At 37.2% G+C, this 16,974-nt stretch overlaps 2 protein-coding genes across 2 annotated transcripts in view; both read left to right on the forward strand.

Annotated features, from left to right (window-relative positions):
* Positions 1 to 16,974, forward strand: part of LOC142536930 (protein SWEETIE-like) — a 41,531-nt gene that overhangs the window by 22,785 nt on the left and 1,772 nt on the right. The window contains 25 exon segments of the mRNA XM_075642377.1: positions 116 to 204; positions 835 to 991; positions 1,779 to 1,928; positions 2,110 to 2,159; positions 2,386 to 2,485; positions 2,566 to 2,622; positions 7,903 to 7,970; positions 8,462 to 8,555; positions 8,689 to 8,918; positions 9,885 to 10,029; positions 10,120 to 10,188; positions 10,830 to 10,886; positions 11,047 to 11,133; positions 11,219 to 11,347; positions 11,513 to 11,588; positions 11,591 to 11,709; positions 11,844 to 12,296; positions 13,492 to 13,557; positions 14,000 to 14,097; positions 14,183 to 14,279; positions 14,445 to 14,574; positions 15,451 to 15,761; positions 16,120 to 16,254; positions 16,314 to 16,499; positions 16,579 to 16,704. Coding sequence (XP_075498492.1) covers positions 116 to 204; positions 835 to 991; positions 1,779 to 1,928; positions 2,110 to 2,159; positions 2,386 to 2,485; positions 2,566 to 2,622; positions 7,903 to 7,970; positions 8,462 to 8,555; positions 8,689 to 8,918; positions 9,885 to 10,029; positions 10,120 to 10,188; positions 10,830 to 10,886; positions 11,047 to 11,133; positions 11,219 to 11,347; positions 11,513 to 11,588; positions 11,591 to 11,709; positions 11,844 to 12,296; positions 13,492 to 13,557; positions 14,000 to 14,097; positions 14,183 to 14,279; positions 14,445 to 14,574; positions 15,451 to 15,761; positions 16,120 to 16,254; positions 16,314 to 16,499; positions 16,579 to 16,704 — 3,279 coding nt within the window.
* On the forward strand, positions 2,997 to 5,491 carry LOC142536929 (uncharacterized). The gene is made up of 2 exons (XM_075642376.1): positions 2,997 to 4,082; positions 4,403 to 5,491. Exons 1-2 carry the CDS (start codon positions 3,056 to 3,058, stop codon positions 4,435 to 4,437), a joined length of 1,062 nt encoding a protein of 353 aa, XP_075498491.1. The 5' UTR covers positions 2,997 to 3,055; the 3' UTR covers positions 4,438 to 5,491.

Genomic DNA, 16,974 nt, shown 5'->3' on the forward strand with positions numbered 1-16,974 from the left:
TCATTCCGCACTCCTGATATTTTCTTTTAGCTTCCTCCCTACTCTTTTCTGCCATGTTCTTTCATATTTCTCATGGAGCACCTATGTCATGATTTTTACTAGATTTTGTGAACAGGCAAAACTACTTCTTGGTGATGTAACCAATGTTGAAAATTCCAACTATGCTGGATCAATTTCTCTAGCTCTTGGCTGCATTCATCGCAGGTAACTATGAAATTTCGATAAAGATATAACAGTGTTTTCTTGCGCGAACAGACTCTGTACCTCTTACCGTCTTACCCTGAAGTAGTTAGAGATTTAGAAAGTCTAAAAGTTCCCTGGTTGTTTACCTAAGCTGATTTTGCTTCCCGGCCCAGAGGAATGGATTACCACCATACACACTTATATCTTACCTTGGGTAGAACCTGACCTGGTTCTCAACTCCTTATCATTGAATGTCTAGTTTACTTCAATGACATCTGCACAAATATTATGAAACTCAATCGCCTGGGTGCTCGCATTTGTTGCGAATATATGGGTCAAACTCTTGACAAAGTAGCTTTTACTTTCAAATTAAGAACGTGTAGTTAAGGATTGGGAAACAGTGAGACAGAGGATTGCTGTAAACTATAGTTGACCTGTTCAACTTTAATTTAGATGTCCTGTCATTTTCTTAACCAACCTATATGTCATATTCTCAAACTTTAGTGATATTAATTAACGTCCATGGCTTGTATGTTCTGCTTTAACAACTTCCATATTAAATAGTCTTCTACTCAGTTAGAGCTAATGAGAGACCTTTGCTACACTCAGCTAAAATAATAGAGAATATCCTTTTATCATTATTGTTTGCAGTGCAGGAGGCATGGCCTTGTCAAGTTTAGTCCCAACCACCGTGAATGTTGTCTCTTCACTTGCTAAAAGCCCAGTATCTAGTTTACAAATTTGGTCATTCCATTCACTTCTTTTGACCATCGAAGCTGCTGGGCTATCTTATGTAACGCACGTACAGGTAAAAATGTGCATGGAGACTTACTTTCTTAAACATGTTTTTTTGGTTTCTTTTTTTTTTTATCCGCTGTAAGTTATGATATTCTCTGAATCTAATTTTACCAAAAACGAGAAATAATTCAAACAGATTATGAGATCTCCTAATGAATGAATCAACAGTGGACTTAATTTTTAAGTGCTTCTTTTCTGGACAAACAGGTTCAAATGCATCTTCTCAAGATGTTATGTAATCCATTCGTACTGGAATGATGCATTCGACCAATGGATGCAAGTTTTATTGCTGAAAGTGATTTTTCCATATAATTATTTTCAACACTGTGACTATTTTTACTTCAGGCATATTGTATGACCGACCTGAATGTAACATTCCATACAGGCTTTGAAATTTGGTGCTTTTTGATTGGGCAGTTGGTGTCCAATGTGTAGGCTTTTAAATGGGATATAAGCAAGCCAAATACACTATTTTTTTTTATGAATATCGTAAGTTTTGGCACTTGATGATCGGTTTTTGCTTCTCACTCCTTTCATGATTTTGTTATTGATTTAGTAAATTTATAAGGAATGGTCGTATGAATGCCAACTCTTCTTGATAGTGTCATATTTACTTCTGCTATGATGTTCGATGTTCTTGAGCTAGAGTGTATTAGTGTTATGATTTGAAAGCCTACACTTTGAACTGTTAAATCAAGAGTGATGATTTTGTGTTCTGATTCTGAAGATGCAAAACAATCGGGTTTGAATTTGACTAACAATCATCCGGTTTTTCTATGTATGTTTTATTATTGCAGGCAACACTTGGCCTTGCCATGGAGATCCTCCTGTCAGAGGAGAGTGGTTTAGTTGACCTGCAGCAAGCTGTGGGCTGCCTCATAAATGCTATTGTTGCTGTTATAGGTCCTGAACTTGCCCCCGATAGCATTTTCTTCTCACGCTGTAAGGTTTGTTCTTCATATTCCTGAGATGTGAGTTTTGACTTAGAGTAATTACTTTAAAATTATTGACTGCCCTTTTGGTATATTCTTAATAATATTTAAGATATATTTTATTCTATTCAGACGTATTCTTCCTGTTTGTTTCTTATATTATTGGGTTTCACCTAAATGATGCTTTTTTGCATAGTCGGCCATTGTAGAGATAAGCTCCTGCCAAGAAACTGCAACACTCCTCGAGTATGTCTACATAACTATTTATTTACTATGGTGTTTGATTGTTTGTTTTTAAAAGAAAGTAATTTAATTAACTTTATAATTTGTTGCAATGGATCTGAACGTTATGGCTTTTCGGTGTCATCTTGTCATTTAAGATGTCGTTGGGAGTTGATTGAGCTGTGAACTATCTGTGCTGAATCTTAACTAACCAGTTGTTTATTTCCACCTTTTATTATCATCTGGACAGGAGTGTACGCTTTACACAACAGCTTGTTCTTTTTGCACCACAGGCAGTTTCTGTGCATTGCCATGTGCAAACTCTCCTCCCAACTCTGATCTCTCGACAAGTAATAATCATTTGTTGCTCCTTCAGTTGGTTTGATTGATTCATATGCTGCTTCTAAAAGACTTTATGTCATTGTGGCAGCCAACTCTTAGACATCTTGCTTTGTCCACTCTACGACACCTCATTGAAAAAGACCCGGTTAGTAACAGAAACTATTTTTTGACGACCATCTTTGTTACATTTTTTATTGAAGCAGTGGAAAGATGCACACTTCTCCGCTTGATTTTTCAAAACTTGATTCTTGTAGTAGCATTGAAAAGATTTTGAAAAAGACATTAAACAAAATAGCCTATCCAACATTTTGGGAAGTTAATTATATGTGTTAGGATAGGCAGTTTATTAGAGTTCTGGCTGTAATTCCTTTTTATCCTTTTATTGTTTTATTTTCCTTGATTTCCTCCCTGATTGTTTGGAGGTTTGTTAGTTGTTGAGTTTGTTCCTAGTTTTATGCTAGGTTTTAGTTTCTATCTGTTCTCAAATGTACTATATATGCTAGGGTTGTTGATCAATAAAGTATGTGAATTTTATTCCTAAAACTTACATGGTATTAGAGCCAGGTTCCTAACCTCTCATGGCCGCCAACAAAGGAATAAATTTTGGCTCGTTTGGGCTAACCTCTGAATCAGAGGCAACCTCTAGAATTTCTACCTCGATTCAAATTACTGTCCATCGTCTAAATGGGCAGAATTTCTTGGAGTGGTCACAGTCCGTAAAACTTGCAATTGATGGGCGTGGAAAACTGGGGTATTTGACTGGAGAGGCAGAGAAACCGGCTGAGACAGAGTCAACATACAAAACATGGAGATCAGAAAACTCTCTTGTGATGGCGTGGCTTCTCAACTCCATGGACACCTCAATCGCCAGACCACATATGTTCATGAAGACTGCGAAAGATGTGTGGGACTCTGTAAAAGAGACATACTCAGACTCCGAGAATTCATCTCAGATATTCGAGTTGAAGGCAAAACTCTGGAATCTGAAACAGGGTGATCGTGAGGTAACCATTTACTACAATGAGATGGCGGCTTTGTGGCAGGAGCTGGATCAACACTACGATGATGTCTGGGCCAGCAAGGATGATTATGCGAGACAAAAGAAGAGAGAGGAGAATGATCGGGTATACATATTTTTGGCTGGAATGAATCAAAATCTCGATGAAGTTAAAGGACGAATACTTGGAAGAAAACCACTTCCGTCGATCAGAGAAGTTTTCTCTGAAATTCGCCAAGAAGAGAGCAGGAAGAAGGTGATGCATAGCCAGGCCGAGAACAATATTGGCCCGGTGAGTGATAACTCAGCCTTGGTATCTCGAGACTCGGACTCAACTCCGAATACTGATAAGAAGAAGAAGCCCTGGTGTGACCACTGCCAGAAAGCCTGGCATACTCGAGAAACTTGCTGGAAGCTTCACGGAAAGCCACCTGGTTGGAAGAAACGGTCTGAGAAGGCGCTACAAACGGTGACTGAGATTTCTCAAGGAACTCCAATCAACTCTGGACAGTTTCCATTCACTCAGGACCAAGTAGATCAACTTGTTAGGTTACTCCGAACCTCAAATCCAACCCCATCTTCCACCAACTGTTCTGTCGCACAAAATGGTAAGCGTCCTATTGTTTCTCTCATGTGTTCTAAACCCGAATGTACCTGGATCATAGATTCAGGTGCAATCGATCACATGACTGGTTCGTCTTCTTTTTTCTCCACTTACAAACCGTGTGCAGGTAATAGAAGAGTTAGGATTGCAGATGGTTCCTTCAACCCGATTGCAGGAATAGGAGACATCAAACTCTCACCATCTATTACCCTTTCAAATGTTCTCCATGTTCCTAAATTGTCTTGTAACCTTGTATCTATTAGCAAGCTAACTCAAGATCTTAAGTGTCAAGCTAAATTTTCAAACTCTCATTGTGTTTTTCAGGAGGTGGACTCGGGGAAGATGATTGGCAATGCTAGGGAATATGGTGGACTCTACTTCCTTGATGGGGAAATCGACTCTTGTAAAGTTGCTCAAGCATTCTCTGGTTTGGAGACTACCTCTATTGATCTGAATAATGAAGTCTATTTATGGAATTATCGTTTAGGACACCCGAGTTTCTTTTATATGCAAAAGTTGTTTCCAAAGTTGTTTTTGAATAAAAATCCTTCATTGTTTAAATGTGAAATTTGTGCTCTAGCTAAAAATCATAGACTGTGTATCAACCAAAAATGTATCAACCTAGTAGACCCTTCTCACTAATCCATAGTGATGTTTGGGGTCCTTCTAGTGTTACAGGTGTTCTCGGAAAAAAATGGTTTGTCACTTTCATAGATGATCACTCACGTGTTTGTTGGGGTTTTTTATTGAAAGAAAAATCTGAGGTTGAACCGATTTTTAAAACTTTTCACAACATGATTGTCAATCAATTTCAAACAATTATCCAAATGATAAGAAATGACAATGGAGGAGAATATTTTAAAGAAACGTTAGGCAAATATTTTAAGGAGCATGGTATCCTCCAACAGAGCTCATGCACTGGTACTCCACAACAGAATGGTGTGGCTGAGAGAAAAAATAGGCACATATTAGAAGTCACCAGAGCACTTATGTTCTCTAATCAGGTCCCGAAATATTTGTGGAGCGAAGCAGTTCTAACAGCAGTCTATTTAATTAATAGATTACCATCCAAAGTCCTCAATTTTAAAACTCCACTGGTTATTCTCAAAGACATTTTTCCAAACTCGAAATTGTTCTCTTCTTCTCTACCTCTGCGAATGTTTGGATGTACTGTTTTTGTGAGAAATCTTGATCGAAACATGAGTAAATTAGATCTTAGGGCTAAAAAATGTGTTTTTGTTGGCTACGGTTCCACTCAAAAAGGGTACAAATGTTTTGATCCAACTTCAAAAAAACTGTATGTGTCTTTTGATGTTTCTTTTTTTGAAGAAATATCGTTTTTTGGGTCTCATCTTCAGGGGGAGATAAGGACTAGTGAAGATGATGATTTAAGTTTTTTGTCGCCTCCTTCGGTTTCTACAATCAGGGTGATAAATCTATTTTTGGAATAAATGAAAATACTAAAAGTCCTAATATTTCTATTGAATTAACTCCCAAAAATAAGGAAACTATCCCTGAATTACATGAGGACTTGGTTGTTATACCAGCAAGTCCTAAAATTGTGGGAAACATTGACCACATAAATGTGGACTACTCAAAAATTTCGCATAATAAAGAATCTAGTCCTACTAGCCCAAGTATTCCTCAATCTTCACCAATTGATAAGGGTAATACTCAAAGAGGAAAATTCTATGAGCAAGTCTACCAGCGAAGGGTTTCACATCAAGGAGGGAGAGACATCATATCTCAACTTGACCATGAGTCCAACTCAGAGCCATCTTCTGAAGGTAAGTTCCCTACCCCTCTGGATCTCCCAATTGCCCTACGAAAAGAAAGAAGATCATGTGCCAAATACCCTATATCAAACTTTGTCTCCTATTCTAGATTGCCTCCACAATTCTCAATGTTTTCAGGTAATGTCTCCTCTGTCCATATTCCAAGAAATATTCAAGAAGCCTTAGAGAGTCCTGAGTGGAAGAAAGCTGTACACGAGGAACTTGGTGCACTTGAGAAAAATCAGACTTGGGTTCTTGAGAAGCTGCCTGTGGGGAAGTCTACCGTTGGGTGTAAATGGGTATTTACACCGAAATTTAATGCAGAGGGGATACTTGAAAGATACAAGGCACGCCTTGTGGCCAAGGGCTTCACACAAACATACGGCATCAATTATTCAGAGACCTTTGCACCTGTTGCGATGATGAATACTATCCAGGTGCTGTTGTTCATTGCTGTAAATTTGGACTGGCCTCTTCAACAACTCGACGTGAAAAACGCCTTCCTAAATGGAGTGTTAGAGGAAGAAGTCTTCATGGATCCTCCTCCCGGATTTGAAGGTACATGTGGTAAGAAAGTTTGTAGGTTGAAGAAGGCTTTATACGGTCTCAAGCAGTCTCCAAGAGCCTGGTTTGGAAGATTTACCCAATTTGTGTTGAAACAAGGCTATGTGCAGGGGCAATCCGATCACACTATGTTCACAAAGTTCTCGGGATCGAAAGTCTCGGTTTTGATTGTCTATGTGGATGACATTATTCTCACAGGTGATAATATTGAGGAGATGAGTTCGTTGAAGGAAAAACTATCAAAGGAATTCGAGATCAAAGATCTAGGTGGGCTTCGGTATTTTCTAGCTATGGAGTTTGCTCGGTCGAGCAAGGGGCTGGCTGTTTCCCAACGCAAATACATCATGGATTTGCTAAGAGAGACAGGCATGAGCGACTGTAAACCCGCTGAGACTCCAATAGATGCAAATAAAAAACTCGGGGAGACCACCACTCAGAATGCCGCAGATGTGCATCAGTATCAGAGACTTGTAGGTAAATTGATTTATCTATCTCACACTCGACCAGACATAGCATTCGCTGTGAGCCTAGTGAGTCAGTTTATGCACGCTCCCTCTAGAGACCATCTTGAAGCCGTTAACAGAATCCTAAGGTACCTAAAGGGGTGTCCAGGAAAGGGCTTATGTTTCAAGAAGAGTGAGAGCAAGAAGTTGGAAGTTTACACAGATGCTGATTGGGCTGGGTCTATTACTGACAGGAAATCAACTTCGGGCTACTGTATTTTCTTGTGGGGGAACCTCGTCATATGGAGGAGTAAGAAACAGAATGTTGTAGCGCGTAGCAGTGCCGAGGCCGAGTTTAGAGCTATGGCTAATGGGATATGTGAGGCTATTTGGGTTCAACGAGTGTTACAGGACCTGAGAATTGAGGCTACTCTTCCGATTAGACTGTATTGTGACAATAAGGCAGCGATTAGCATAGCTCATAATCCGGTTCAGCACGATCGGACTAAACACATTGAAGTGGATCGACACTTCATAAAACAAAAGCTAGATAATGGTCTGTTTTGTACTCCATATGTTCTATCAACCGAGCAAGCCGCTGACATCTTCACCAAGGGATTATTTAAACCGATGTTTGAGAGTTGTATAAGCAAGTTGGGCATGATAGACATTTATGCACCAACTTGAGGGGGAGTGTTAGGATAGGCAGTTTATTAGAGTTCTGGTTGTTATTCCTTTTTATCCTTTTATTGTTTTATTTTCCTTGATTTCCTCCCTGATTGTTAGGAGGTTTGTTAGTTGTTGAGTTTGTTCCTAGTTTTATGCTAGGTTTTAGTTTCTATCTGTTCTCAAATGTACTATATATGCTAGGGTTGATGATCAATAAAGTATGTGAATTTTATTCCTAAAACTTACAATATGGATACACTTTCTTGGTCTCAAAAGCTGTATATTGAAATAAAGAATATGCTGTGTGGCTTAACTGATTTTTTCCAAGGTTTGAATTATAATTTAGTAGCTTATTCTGATGACCATGTTACAGGTTTCCATCATTGATGAACAAATAGAAGAAACCTTGTTTCACATGCTGGACCAGGAGACTGATACAGAGTAAGGTTTATCAAGCATCATGTATAATATTGGTTAATATTTGTTGCACTTTATTGGGCAATGAAACATTAATTTTTTCATGCCTTTGGCTATTTGTTCCTTGTACAGAAATGAGGTTAGAATTGTTTTCCTCTGTATAGTTCCCTGAATATCTTTGATGGTTTATTTGGTTTTATTGAGGTACTTGTACCATTACAATTTTTCTTTTTTGGTTGTTGAGGATCACATGCTTCTTCTGATTTATGTATTGGAATCCCTGATGCCTATTCAATGAAACATGTCTATTAGAAAATAACTTGAAATTGTTGGCATTGAAGAAGATCAATATTCATTTTACTCTTGTAATTGGAATGCGATTATTTACTTTTTCTTGGCCCAATTGAAAAATAGCCACCCATAGATATGTACCTACACTTTTTGAGTTTTATGGTTCTGTTTTAATTGTCACACTATCATAATTTAGAAATATTCTAACTTCTACATTTTCACAGGATTGGACAGTTAGCGCGTACCACTATTATGACACTGCTTTATGCTTCATGCCCTTCAAGATCATCTTGGTGGCTGTCGATATGTCGTAACATGGTTAGTTTCACCTACTAGAATACTGATAATGCAGTTTGTCTGTGCTTATAGCAAATGGATCCGTTATTCAACCATCTATAGTTAAATCTTCAAAAATGTGTGATGAGACGATATTTTTATCAAATTCATTTAGATTCTTTCTACATCATCGAGACGCAATGCAAGCAATAGCAACAATTTAGTGAATGATTCTTCAATTCTGCTGGATGGTGGTGAGAGAAGCTTGAATTTTGACGAAGATGATGAGAACATGGTGTCTAGCTCCAAAAATTCACCAATTCCAAGTTACGCTGTGGATTACGCCAGTCTTAACTTTAATAGAGATAAGCACCTCAGATACCGAACGAGAGTTTTTGCTGCCGAGTATGTGACCCGGCCTTTTATCTCATTGATTAAGCTGTTTTCCTTCATCTTTTTCAGTTATTGTGGTTTCTTTTTGCTGATTTCTCTTGCTTCGATTAAAGGTTGGTATGATTAGGTAGTGATAGCATTACAAATGTGTTGTCGTGACTCATGTGTTAGCCTTTTGACGTTTCCTGGCTGAATTGTTTCTAGTGTTTTCGAATGTCAGCAAAAACTTAATATGATTCATGATCCTCTTCCCTGAACGGATTCCCATTAGTATGTTTGAGAGGATGAGATGTGACATTCTGAATTTGAAGCGGTAAATGAGGTCAAGAGGATTAGCTGTTGGATTCTCTGCTTTGCTGTGATTAGGCTTCGAGAGTGAAGAAAATTATGATAATTAGCAGTTCAAACCAGTGAACATGTATATTGCATCGAAAGTGCGAGGATCCTCATCATTTGGGCTCAATAATTTGATTTTAAAATTACGTTCTAATTCCCTGATGTTTGACCAAATCTCAGGGGAGTGGATATATTCTCCCCTTGATTTTAATCAGTTATCTCCTGTAACAAGAAGTGTTTCAAATTATAGGTTTTTAAGAAACCTAAGATTCCAAATGCATGGAATGTATTAGGTTTTGTAGATGGTGGAATTCGTAAGTGTTATTTTCTGATATAAAGTGTATGATACACGTAAAAATGAAGATTGCAACGCGATGATACAAAAGTTAAGAAATTGTACACTGCAGCCTTTTATGCATTTTGCTGATGTTACATTGTAGGACTGATATATCATAATTAGAGGCGCTATACTAATTTTGTACACGGCAGCCTTTTATTCGTTGTGATAATGTCACGTCCTTTGACTGATATACCATGACTAAGGTGCTACACTAATGTCTGGTGTATCTTTATATTAACTGTTCAAGAAAATGATATGGTTATTTCATTTGATGATTGTCGCTTAAACATGCTTGGAATTAGGTGCCTGAATCATCTTCCGCACGCAGTTGGTGAAAATCCTGCTCACTTTGACCTCTTATTGGCAAGACAACAAACTGCTAAAAGACTTATTTCCATAGACTGGCTGGTTCTGCAATTGCAAGAGCTCATTTCCCTTGCTTACCAGGTGATGGATGTAAAACCACTGATATAACTGTGCTTAAATTTTCTGGAAAATGTCTTAGATTGTTGATATTCATCGCATCAATATTTACAGATAAACACCATTCAGTTCGAAAAAATGCAGCCAATTGGTGCGTCACTTCTATGCACAGTCATGGACAAGGTTGCATTTTATGTTTCTTACCTCTATATGCGAATTATTCATTTCACTCTGCAAGATTTTTTAAGCTTTTAAATTTTGAATCTTTGAGGAGACTGATCTAGTTGGAAATAAAAACTGGCTTTATTTTGACTAAAAGTGTGGATATTTATTAATGTTGAAATAATTGCACCTGTATTTGGGCACGATATTCATGCATCTTCGCTTAATTGCATGGTTGGCTGTGCAATGGGAGTTTGGCAACCCAGAGGCACCAGTTAGTTTGATATTCCACTGCTTAATGTCTCCAAATGGAGGCCACATGGTTGCTCGCTTGTTTCTGATATGAATGTCATCCAAATGCTTCTCAAAGTCAAGTGAACGACACATTGCTTGTTTGCAAGTTTAAATTCCTGATGTCTTGGTTGGCTTTCTCCTGCTTTATGCTTAAATAGACATACTCCTATTTTCATTACTAAGGGTGATTTTAAGTAAATTTAAAACAATTTTGACCGAGTTTATGCCCCTTTTGATTTTTAGTCATACTCCTATTTTCATAGCTAAAGGTGGCTCTTTCTTTCTCAATTCTGAATAACATTGACCATTTTTATGCTGCGTTTAACAATTATTATCATGAAATTCAATATATTTTTGTGGATTATTAGTTTGCAGCATCTCTGGACCCTGATCTTCCAGACCACGTCCTTCTGGAACAATATCAGGTTTAATTTTGCTTCTCCGTGCAAACTTTTCCACTTAAATCTCAATTTCCTGATTAAGCTCGGTCTTCCCAGAAACTTTTTGTTCGAGTCAGTGTGGTTAATTCCACAGCGCAATATACATCTTTGTTAGTGGTTGACTGATTAAAACTGACTCACCCAGGCCCAATTGGTATCTGCAGTACGAAGTGCATTGGACTCATTGTCGAGCCCAATCCTACTGGAAGCTGGGCTGCAGCTAGCGACGAAGGTGTAAATTCAGCCATGTTTTTTTCTTTGTTTACCGAGGTGAATTCACGTTCATTGATTTACATACCGTGGTGTGTGATGTCCAGATGCTTACAAGTGGGATTATTAGTCGAGATCAAGTTGCCGTCAAGAGAATATTTTCATTGATTGCACGTCATTTGGATGACTTTAATTGCCTTTACTATCCATCCTATGCTGAATGGGTCTCATGCAAGGTGTAGTTTATTCAAGAAATCTTTGTAGCTCTTTGTGAGAGTTAACTTTTACAATATTCTTGGCTTCATGCCATTGATTTTGCATCAACTTTTGAAGAAAATCTGTAATGATTAAATATGAAGGTGCCTCTGCTAGATACTCATTTTTTTCCCAATAAATTTCAGATCAAAATAAGGCTCCTGACAGTTCATGCATCTCTCAAATGCTATATGTTTACTTTTTTAAGGAAACAAGGTGATGACGTGACGAATATCTAGCACTACTTCCATTATTTTCAAAGAGTTCTAGCATTCTAGGGTCATATTGGCTCTCTCTCTTGAATGACTACTGCTATGTCCGCTTCCATCTAGATTTGGAAAATGTAAGCTTTGTATTTGGAGACTTTCCTTCTTTCATCATCTGACCTGCTTCACTGGAAGAAAAGACTACTGCAATGCGGGGAAAAAATAATTATAGCCCCTATTGAATTTTCTGTGCTTGTTTCTGTGACAACAGTGGAAACCGTTTCTTGATGGGATTCAAACACCAGTTGTTTCAAATGAGTTGCAACCATGCTTAGAAGAAGCTTGGCCTATGATTCTTCAAGCATTGGTGTTGGATGCAGTGCCTGCAAATTCAAATTTGAATGGATCTGCAGCAAGTGAAAAATCAAAGGATATTCCAATTTCCAGATACAGCATGGTTGAGTTGAGAAAAGATGAATTTAATTTTCTCTGGGGCTTTTTACTTCTGATTTTATTTCAGGAGCAAGATGTTACCCCTAGTGAATATATAATACCAGTATGTTGCATCACATCCAAGTTCAAAAATGACATCCCAGTTGATGGTTCCAATTCTCAATGCTCGAAAGTATATGACATATTCTTCCCTATGTTTCAATCTATGATCAGCGAAAGATTTTTTGCAGCGGGATATCTCACCGTGGATGCTTGTAAAGAATTATTGAAGGTGTGCATAGATGCCGGATTTCTATTTTACACCAGTTGACATTTTAAATCTACAATGTGTTGTAGCTATAGTATAAGTATGGGTTCCAGCACTTTACCAATAATTATAACTGGCAAACCGTACAACCTCGAATATTTTATGTTGTGGAGCAGTCCAAACACTGTGTTTGGCCAGCTCTCCACTCTCCTAGATGGAGCAATTGTCACTCCCTATTTCCTTCGCAATAATTACACCAACTTGCAATTAATAGGAATCGAATAGGTGACACTCTTATATCGAGCATTGCCGCTTTGTAAATGAAATTGCTCTTTTAAATTGTACTGTAGTTGAAGCATAACGTATCAAACACTTTCTTAATATGGGCAAGTAGCTATTCCCAATAATTACACTAACTTGCAAGTTATGGGATTCAGATATGTGGATCTTGACTCTGATACCAATTGTACGGTCAATTGCTTACTATTTTATAAATGACAACGGTATAACTTTAATCTTATAAATTGTACAGCAGACCAACACCTTGTTACAATCACTTTCCTAACAAAAACAATTGTTGTTCCCATCGATCACCTTCATGATAATTACACAAACTTGGGAATGGAATGCGTGACCTTGGCTATGATATCCATCAATCTTGTGCTTGCTTTTTTACTTAAAATTTTAGTTAGTGCTAATGGTACAACTCATATTTTTGTAGTGCTACCATTTGAACTCGCATGGCTAGGGCAATCATCTCTCCCAAACGATAAGTATCCACAATCGAATAAGAATTCTTCTCTTGTTTAGATTTTTCAATTGCTGTCAGGTAGGCTGCTGTATGTATGTTCAGAAAACAATAGAACGGTGTATTAGCCTCTTCGGTTTTTTCTAGTTTTTGCATCTGGGGTTTCCCAATATTATTTGCGGGTAGAGAGGACAATCACATGATGCAATAAATTCCAAGTTTATCTTAGAATATGACTTATCTCTACTTTTTAATATTTTCTGCACAGAATTGTTGCATATTGTTAGACTTATAAAGAGTGCCATGCCTTTGTCTGATTTTGGTTCATTTTCTGCACCTTTTGATTTGTGTGAAGTTTCTGCATCACAAAAACAGAAACATAGGGTGGACTGTTCTGTTATATTAGAACCTGGTTATACACGTGTGCTGTGTTGAAATCTGTGTTTATCTGTAAGTGTGATATGGATGCAGGTCTTTTCGCACTTAATTTTCAGGGAAGATACATGGGATAGGCTCGGATTCTCTATCATTCTACAGGTCATGATTTGATTTCATTTTTTTTGTTTTATTTATTATTTTGGTAAATTAATCCAGCTCTCGTGAAAGATGCATACAACTCCCATAAAATGAACATAATTAATATAAATTTGACAATTTACCAGTCGATGTCAACAAATGGTTATGCGAGCACAATCTCAAGTAGGCTTATCTCTTCTTGCCATTAGGGAGAAACTAGTGCCTGGTTCTGATGCCTTGAGCTTGAGTAATGAGAATTTTATGTTTGTGGTTGCAAGTGCTTGAATCACATTAGTCAATCTTTCTTTCCTTCAACTTGAAAACTTTACTAGAGGGTTTAATAGTTTATTATCAGAACAAACAGGAGGTAGCTGGAAACTCTGCATGTTATTGTTGCAGCGGTGGGGTATTTTGTAGGGACCTTTTGGTTTTAATCCCTCGGTTCTTTGACTGGCCTTAGCAGGTCATTCAGAAATGTCCGAAAGATTTCCTTGAAGAAGAGAACTTTGCATATTTGACATCAGAATTCTGCTTGACTTCTTTTTTCAAGATTTTACCAAGGTACCTTAATCTTGTATCTGTTTTCCTGGAGATGCTATAGAAGATTCAATGGCTGATATGAAATTTGATTTTACCTTGATTTCAGTAGTGATCCTAATTCCTGTTATTCATCAAGCTGGGAGACCATTATTTCTGTCCAACTTATCACAGCTTCCACACTATTGGAACGTTTTGAACCTCGGGTAGGTTAAATCATTTATGCTGGTTCATGGCGAGTACCTCAATGACAGTCTTTGAGTAAATATTTTGTTACTTTAACGTTGATGCACTGGGTTATATCATCTCATGTGGTGCTTGAATTTGGAATTCCTTTGATTACCAGCATTATCAATTGTTTGTTTATGCAGATGCAGTTAAAACTATTGATGCCTTTTCTCTTGATTGGTTTCAAGTGCATTGGAGAAGCATCAACTGAGTTATACCTTGCAAGAATATTTGACTTTGTCAAGTTTATCATTTCTTTACTAAAGGGACATGGTGAGTTTGTAGGACTTGACTTCACAAACACCAATGCATAATTTCCATCTTGTTTAAAGAAATGTTATATAAAACCAAAGCACTAATTTGGTACAGATACTATTGTTAATGATTTTCTTGCAACATGGGTCAAATACCAAATACCATTTTTATCATTATATTGAGTCAATCAGAAATAGAGATGGGCAAAGACCATAAAAATACAATCATCATTTACATTGAGATAATCAGACAAAAATAAATAGATGTCTATTGTAAATCTCAGAAACTCGAAATATTTTACCGGTTTTCTTTTAAGACTTCCACTCATATTTGCCAGTTTCTAGAATGAGAAATCATTTGAAGTTACTGCAAATTAAAAGTAACAATGATGCGACCATAAATTCAGAATTTATACTGTGCGAGCCTGCGAGGTAATGTTTCATTTTTCCAACTTATGTAAGAATATTGTCAATTCTAAGTGGCAGTTTTAATAAGGAAAAGAAAGGTTTGTTATAAACGGATCCATTAACATTATTTGAGTTTGGGATTCAAACTCGTGTGTTTGTGTTTCTCAAAATATGGGAAGAATTAATGAAGTGGATTGCCCCTCAATGTTTTGTGTAATAATTAAATGCAATAACTAGCATATCTTCATTTGCAGGCTTTATATCTCTTAGAAAGTTCAACCTTTAGTTATAATTCCTTTACTAGTGAAGCTGAATATGGTTTGGACTTAAATTGTAAATTGATTCTGCTAAAAAATAGGATAGAATTCAAATTAAAATTCAATTTCTAGCAGAATCAACTCCATCAGAATGTGTATTTGTCAGTGATCCATTAGGTTTTTTCAAGTAATATGTAGAATGGGTTGTATTGATGATTCTTTTATTGCAGAAAAATCTGAACTCGTGGCTGATGGCATTACCCACTTGGCATCAATAACCAGAGCTTGTCTGAGTGCAACAGCTAGGTTCACAAAGGATTGCGTCAATGCAATTCATCAATTGGAAAATAAGAGCTTCCACTTGCGCAAAATTTTGTACTTGAAGCTTGCCTTTTCTGTGGAACAAGTTTTTTCACTTGCTTCTCTAGCTTTCGTTTTTGAAGCTCCAGGAGATAGCCAAGAAAGTAACCCTGTCCTGTTCAGAATGCTGCATCACAGCATTCAGTGCATCCAGGCCATGCTTGCTGATTCTGACATGCAGGTGGTCAAAGTCTAAGGTTTTATTCGGACAGGGACAGAAGGATTTGAAATCCATGTATTTAAATGTATATTCATTCTTTAGATTACTTACACAAAAGAAATTCAAATCAATTTACATGCTTATTCACCCTACAATTATAATATCCACAGTGAATTTCAAATCCTTGTAATATTAGAGTGATTTGAAAATCATTGTGACGATTATTTAAGTTTTTCTATTTAACTTATCTAATAATGAAAATAAATTCGAAATCATGGATTTCAAATCACTGAATCCAAATCCAACCTAATTGTGTTTTTTTTTTTTTTTTTTTTTGAGACATTCACTTTCAAATATGAAACAAGAAGTTACTGTGCAGATTCAGGCAGTTAGTCTGCAGGTACTTAAAGTCATATTACAGAAAGGAATTGGTGCAGAATCAAATACTTTCTTAATCTTTTTTGTTGGTGAGCTTGTCGGAGATTTGTTGACCATAATTCGGAATGCTTTGGAGGTTATAGTTTCATTTGGCAAAAATTAAAGTCTCATTTTCACATCACCTCGTGTGTCCAGCAATTTGATTTTGATTGCAGAAACATGTTAAAAGAGAAAGCAGTTGCTATTGCTGGGGAGTCTCTGAAAATCTTAACACTTCTGCATACCCTGTCAAAGGGTTGTGATCATCAGAAAGGTGTGATAAACCTGCTTTTGGAAGCTCTTCTCACAGTTTTTTCAGTATCACATGGTTCTCTGTCTCAGGTAATCCCAATGGCATATGGCATGCATCGCATGCTTAATATTCATTTTTCTCCTTATTGATTAGCAATTTTAATTGCAGGAAGTTCATGATTTACGAAGCATATCTATAAAAATTGTTTCACAACTTGCTCAAATTCCTAGTTCAGCAGTTTCCGTGAAGGAGATTCTATTGGCTATGCCCGCTACACAAAGACAGCAGCTTCAGGTTCTTTTCTTAGTTTTTTATTCAGGCTTTGGTATTCCTGGAATGAGTCAAAAAAGATTTTGGTTTTGTCTCCACGGTGTTGCAATCCTAGCATCATCAGTTCATGTAGGTTCGAAAAGGGATACGTGTATTGAGAGACTTAGATGACTAAAGTATACAGTGCCAGTTGAAGTAATTTTGATTTTAGTTAGAGCTTGTTGTGTAGTGTGTGCCAAGTGCTGAGTAGCTCGTCTTCTGCACTCATCTTGCACGAGACTCGTCTTAGATCAA

The sequence above is a fragment of the Primulina tabacum genome, chromosome 2, assembly GCF_025594145.1.
Source record: "Primulina tabacum isolate GXHZ01 chromosome 2, ASM2559414v2, whole genome shotgun sequence".
NCBI lineage: Eukaryota > Viridiplantae > Streptophyta > Magnoliopsida > Lamiales > Gesneriaceae > Primulina > Primulina tabacum.

Coding starts and splice junctions, on each gene's coding strand:
- LOC142536929 (XM_075642376.1), top strand. CDS start 3,056: ATGGCCGCCAACAAAGGAATAAATTTTGGCTCGTTTGGGCTAACCTCT. Junction 4,083..4,402: donor CTGTTCTGTCGCACAAAATG/GTAAGCGTCCTA, acceptor TGTGTTTTTCAG/GAGGTGGACTCGGGGAAGAT.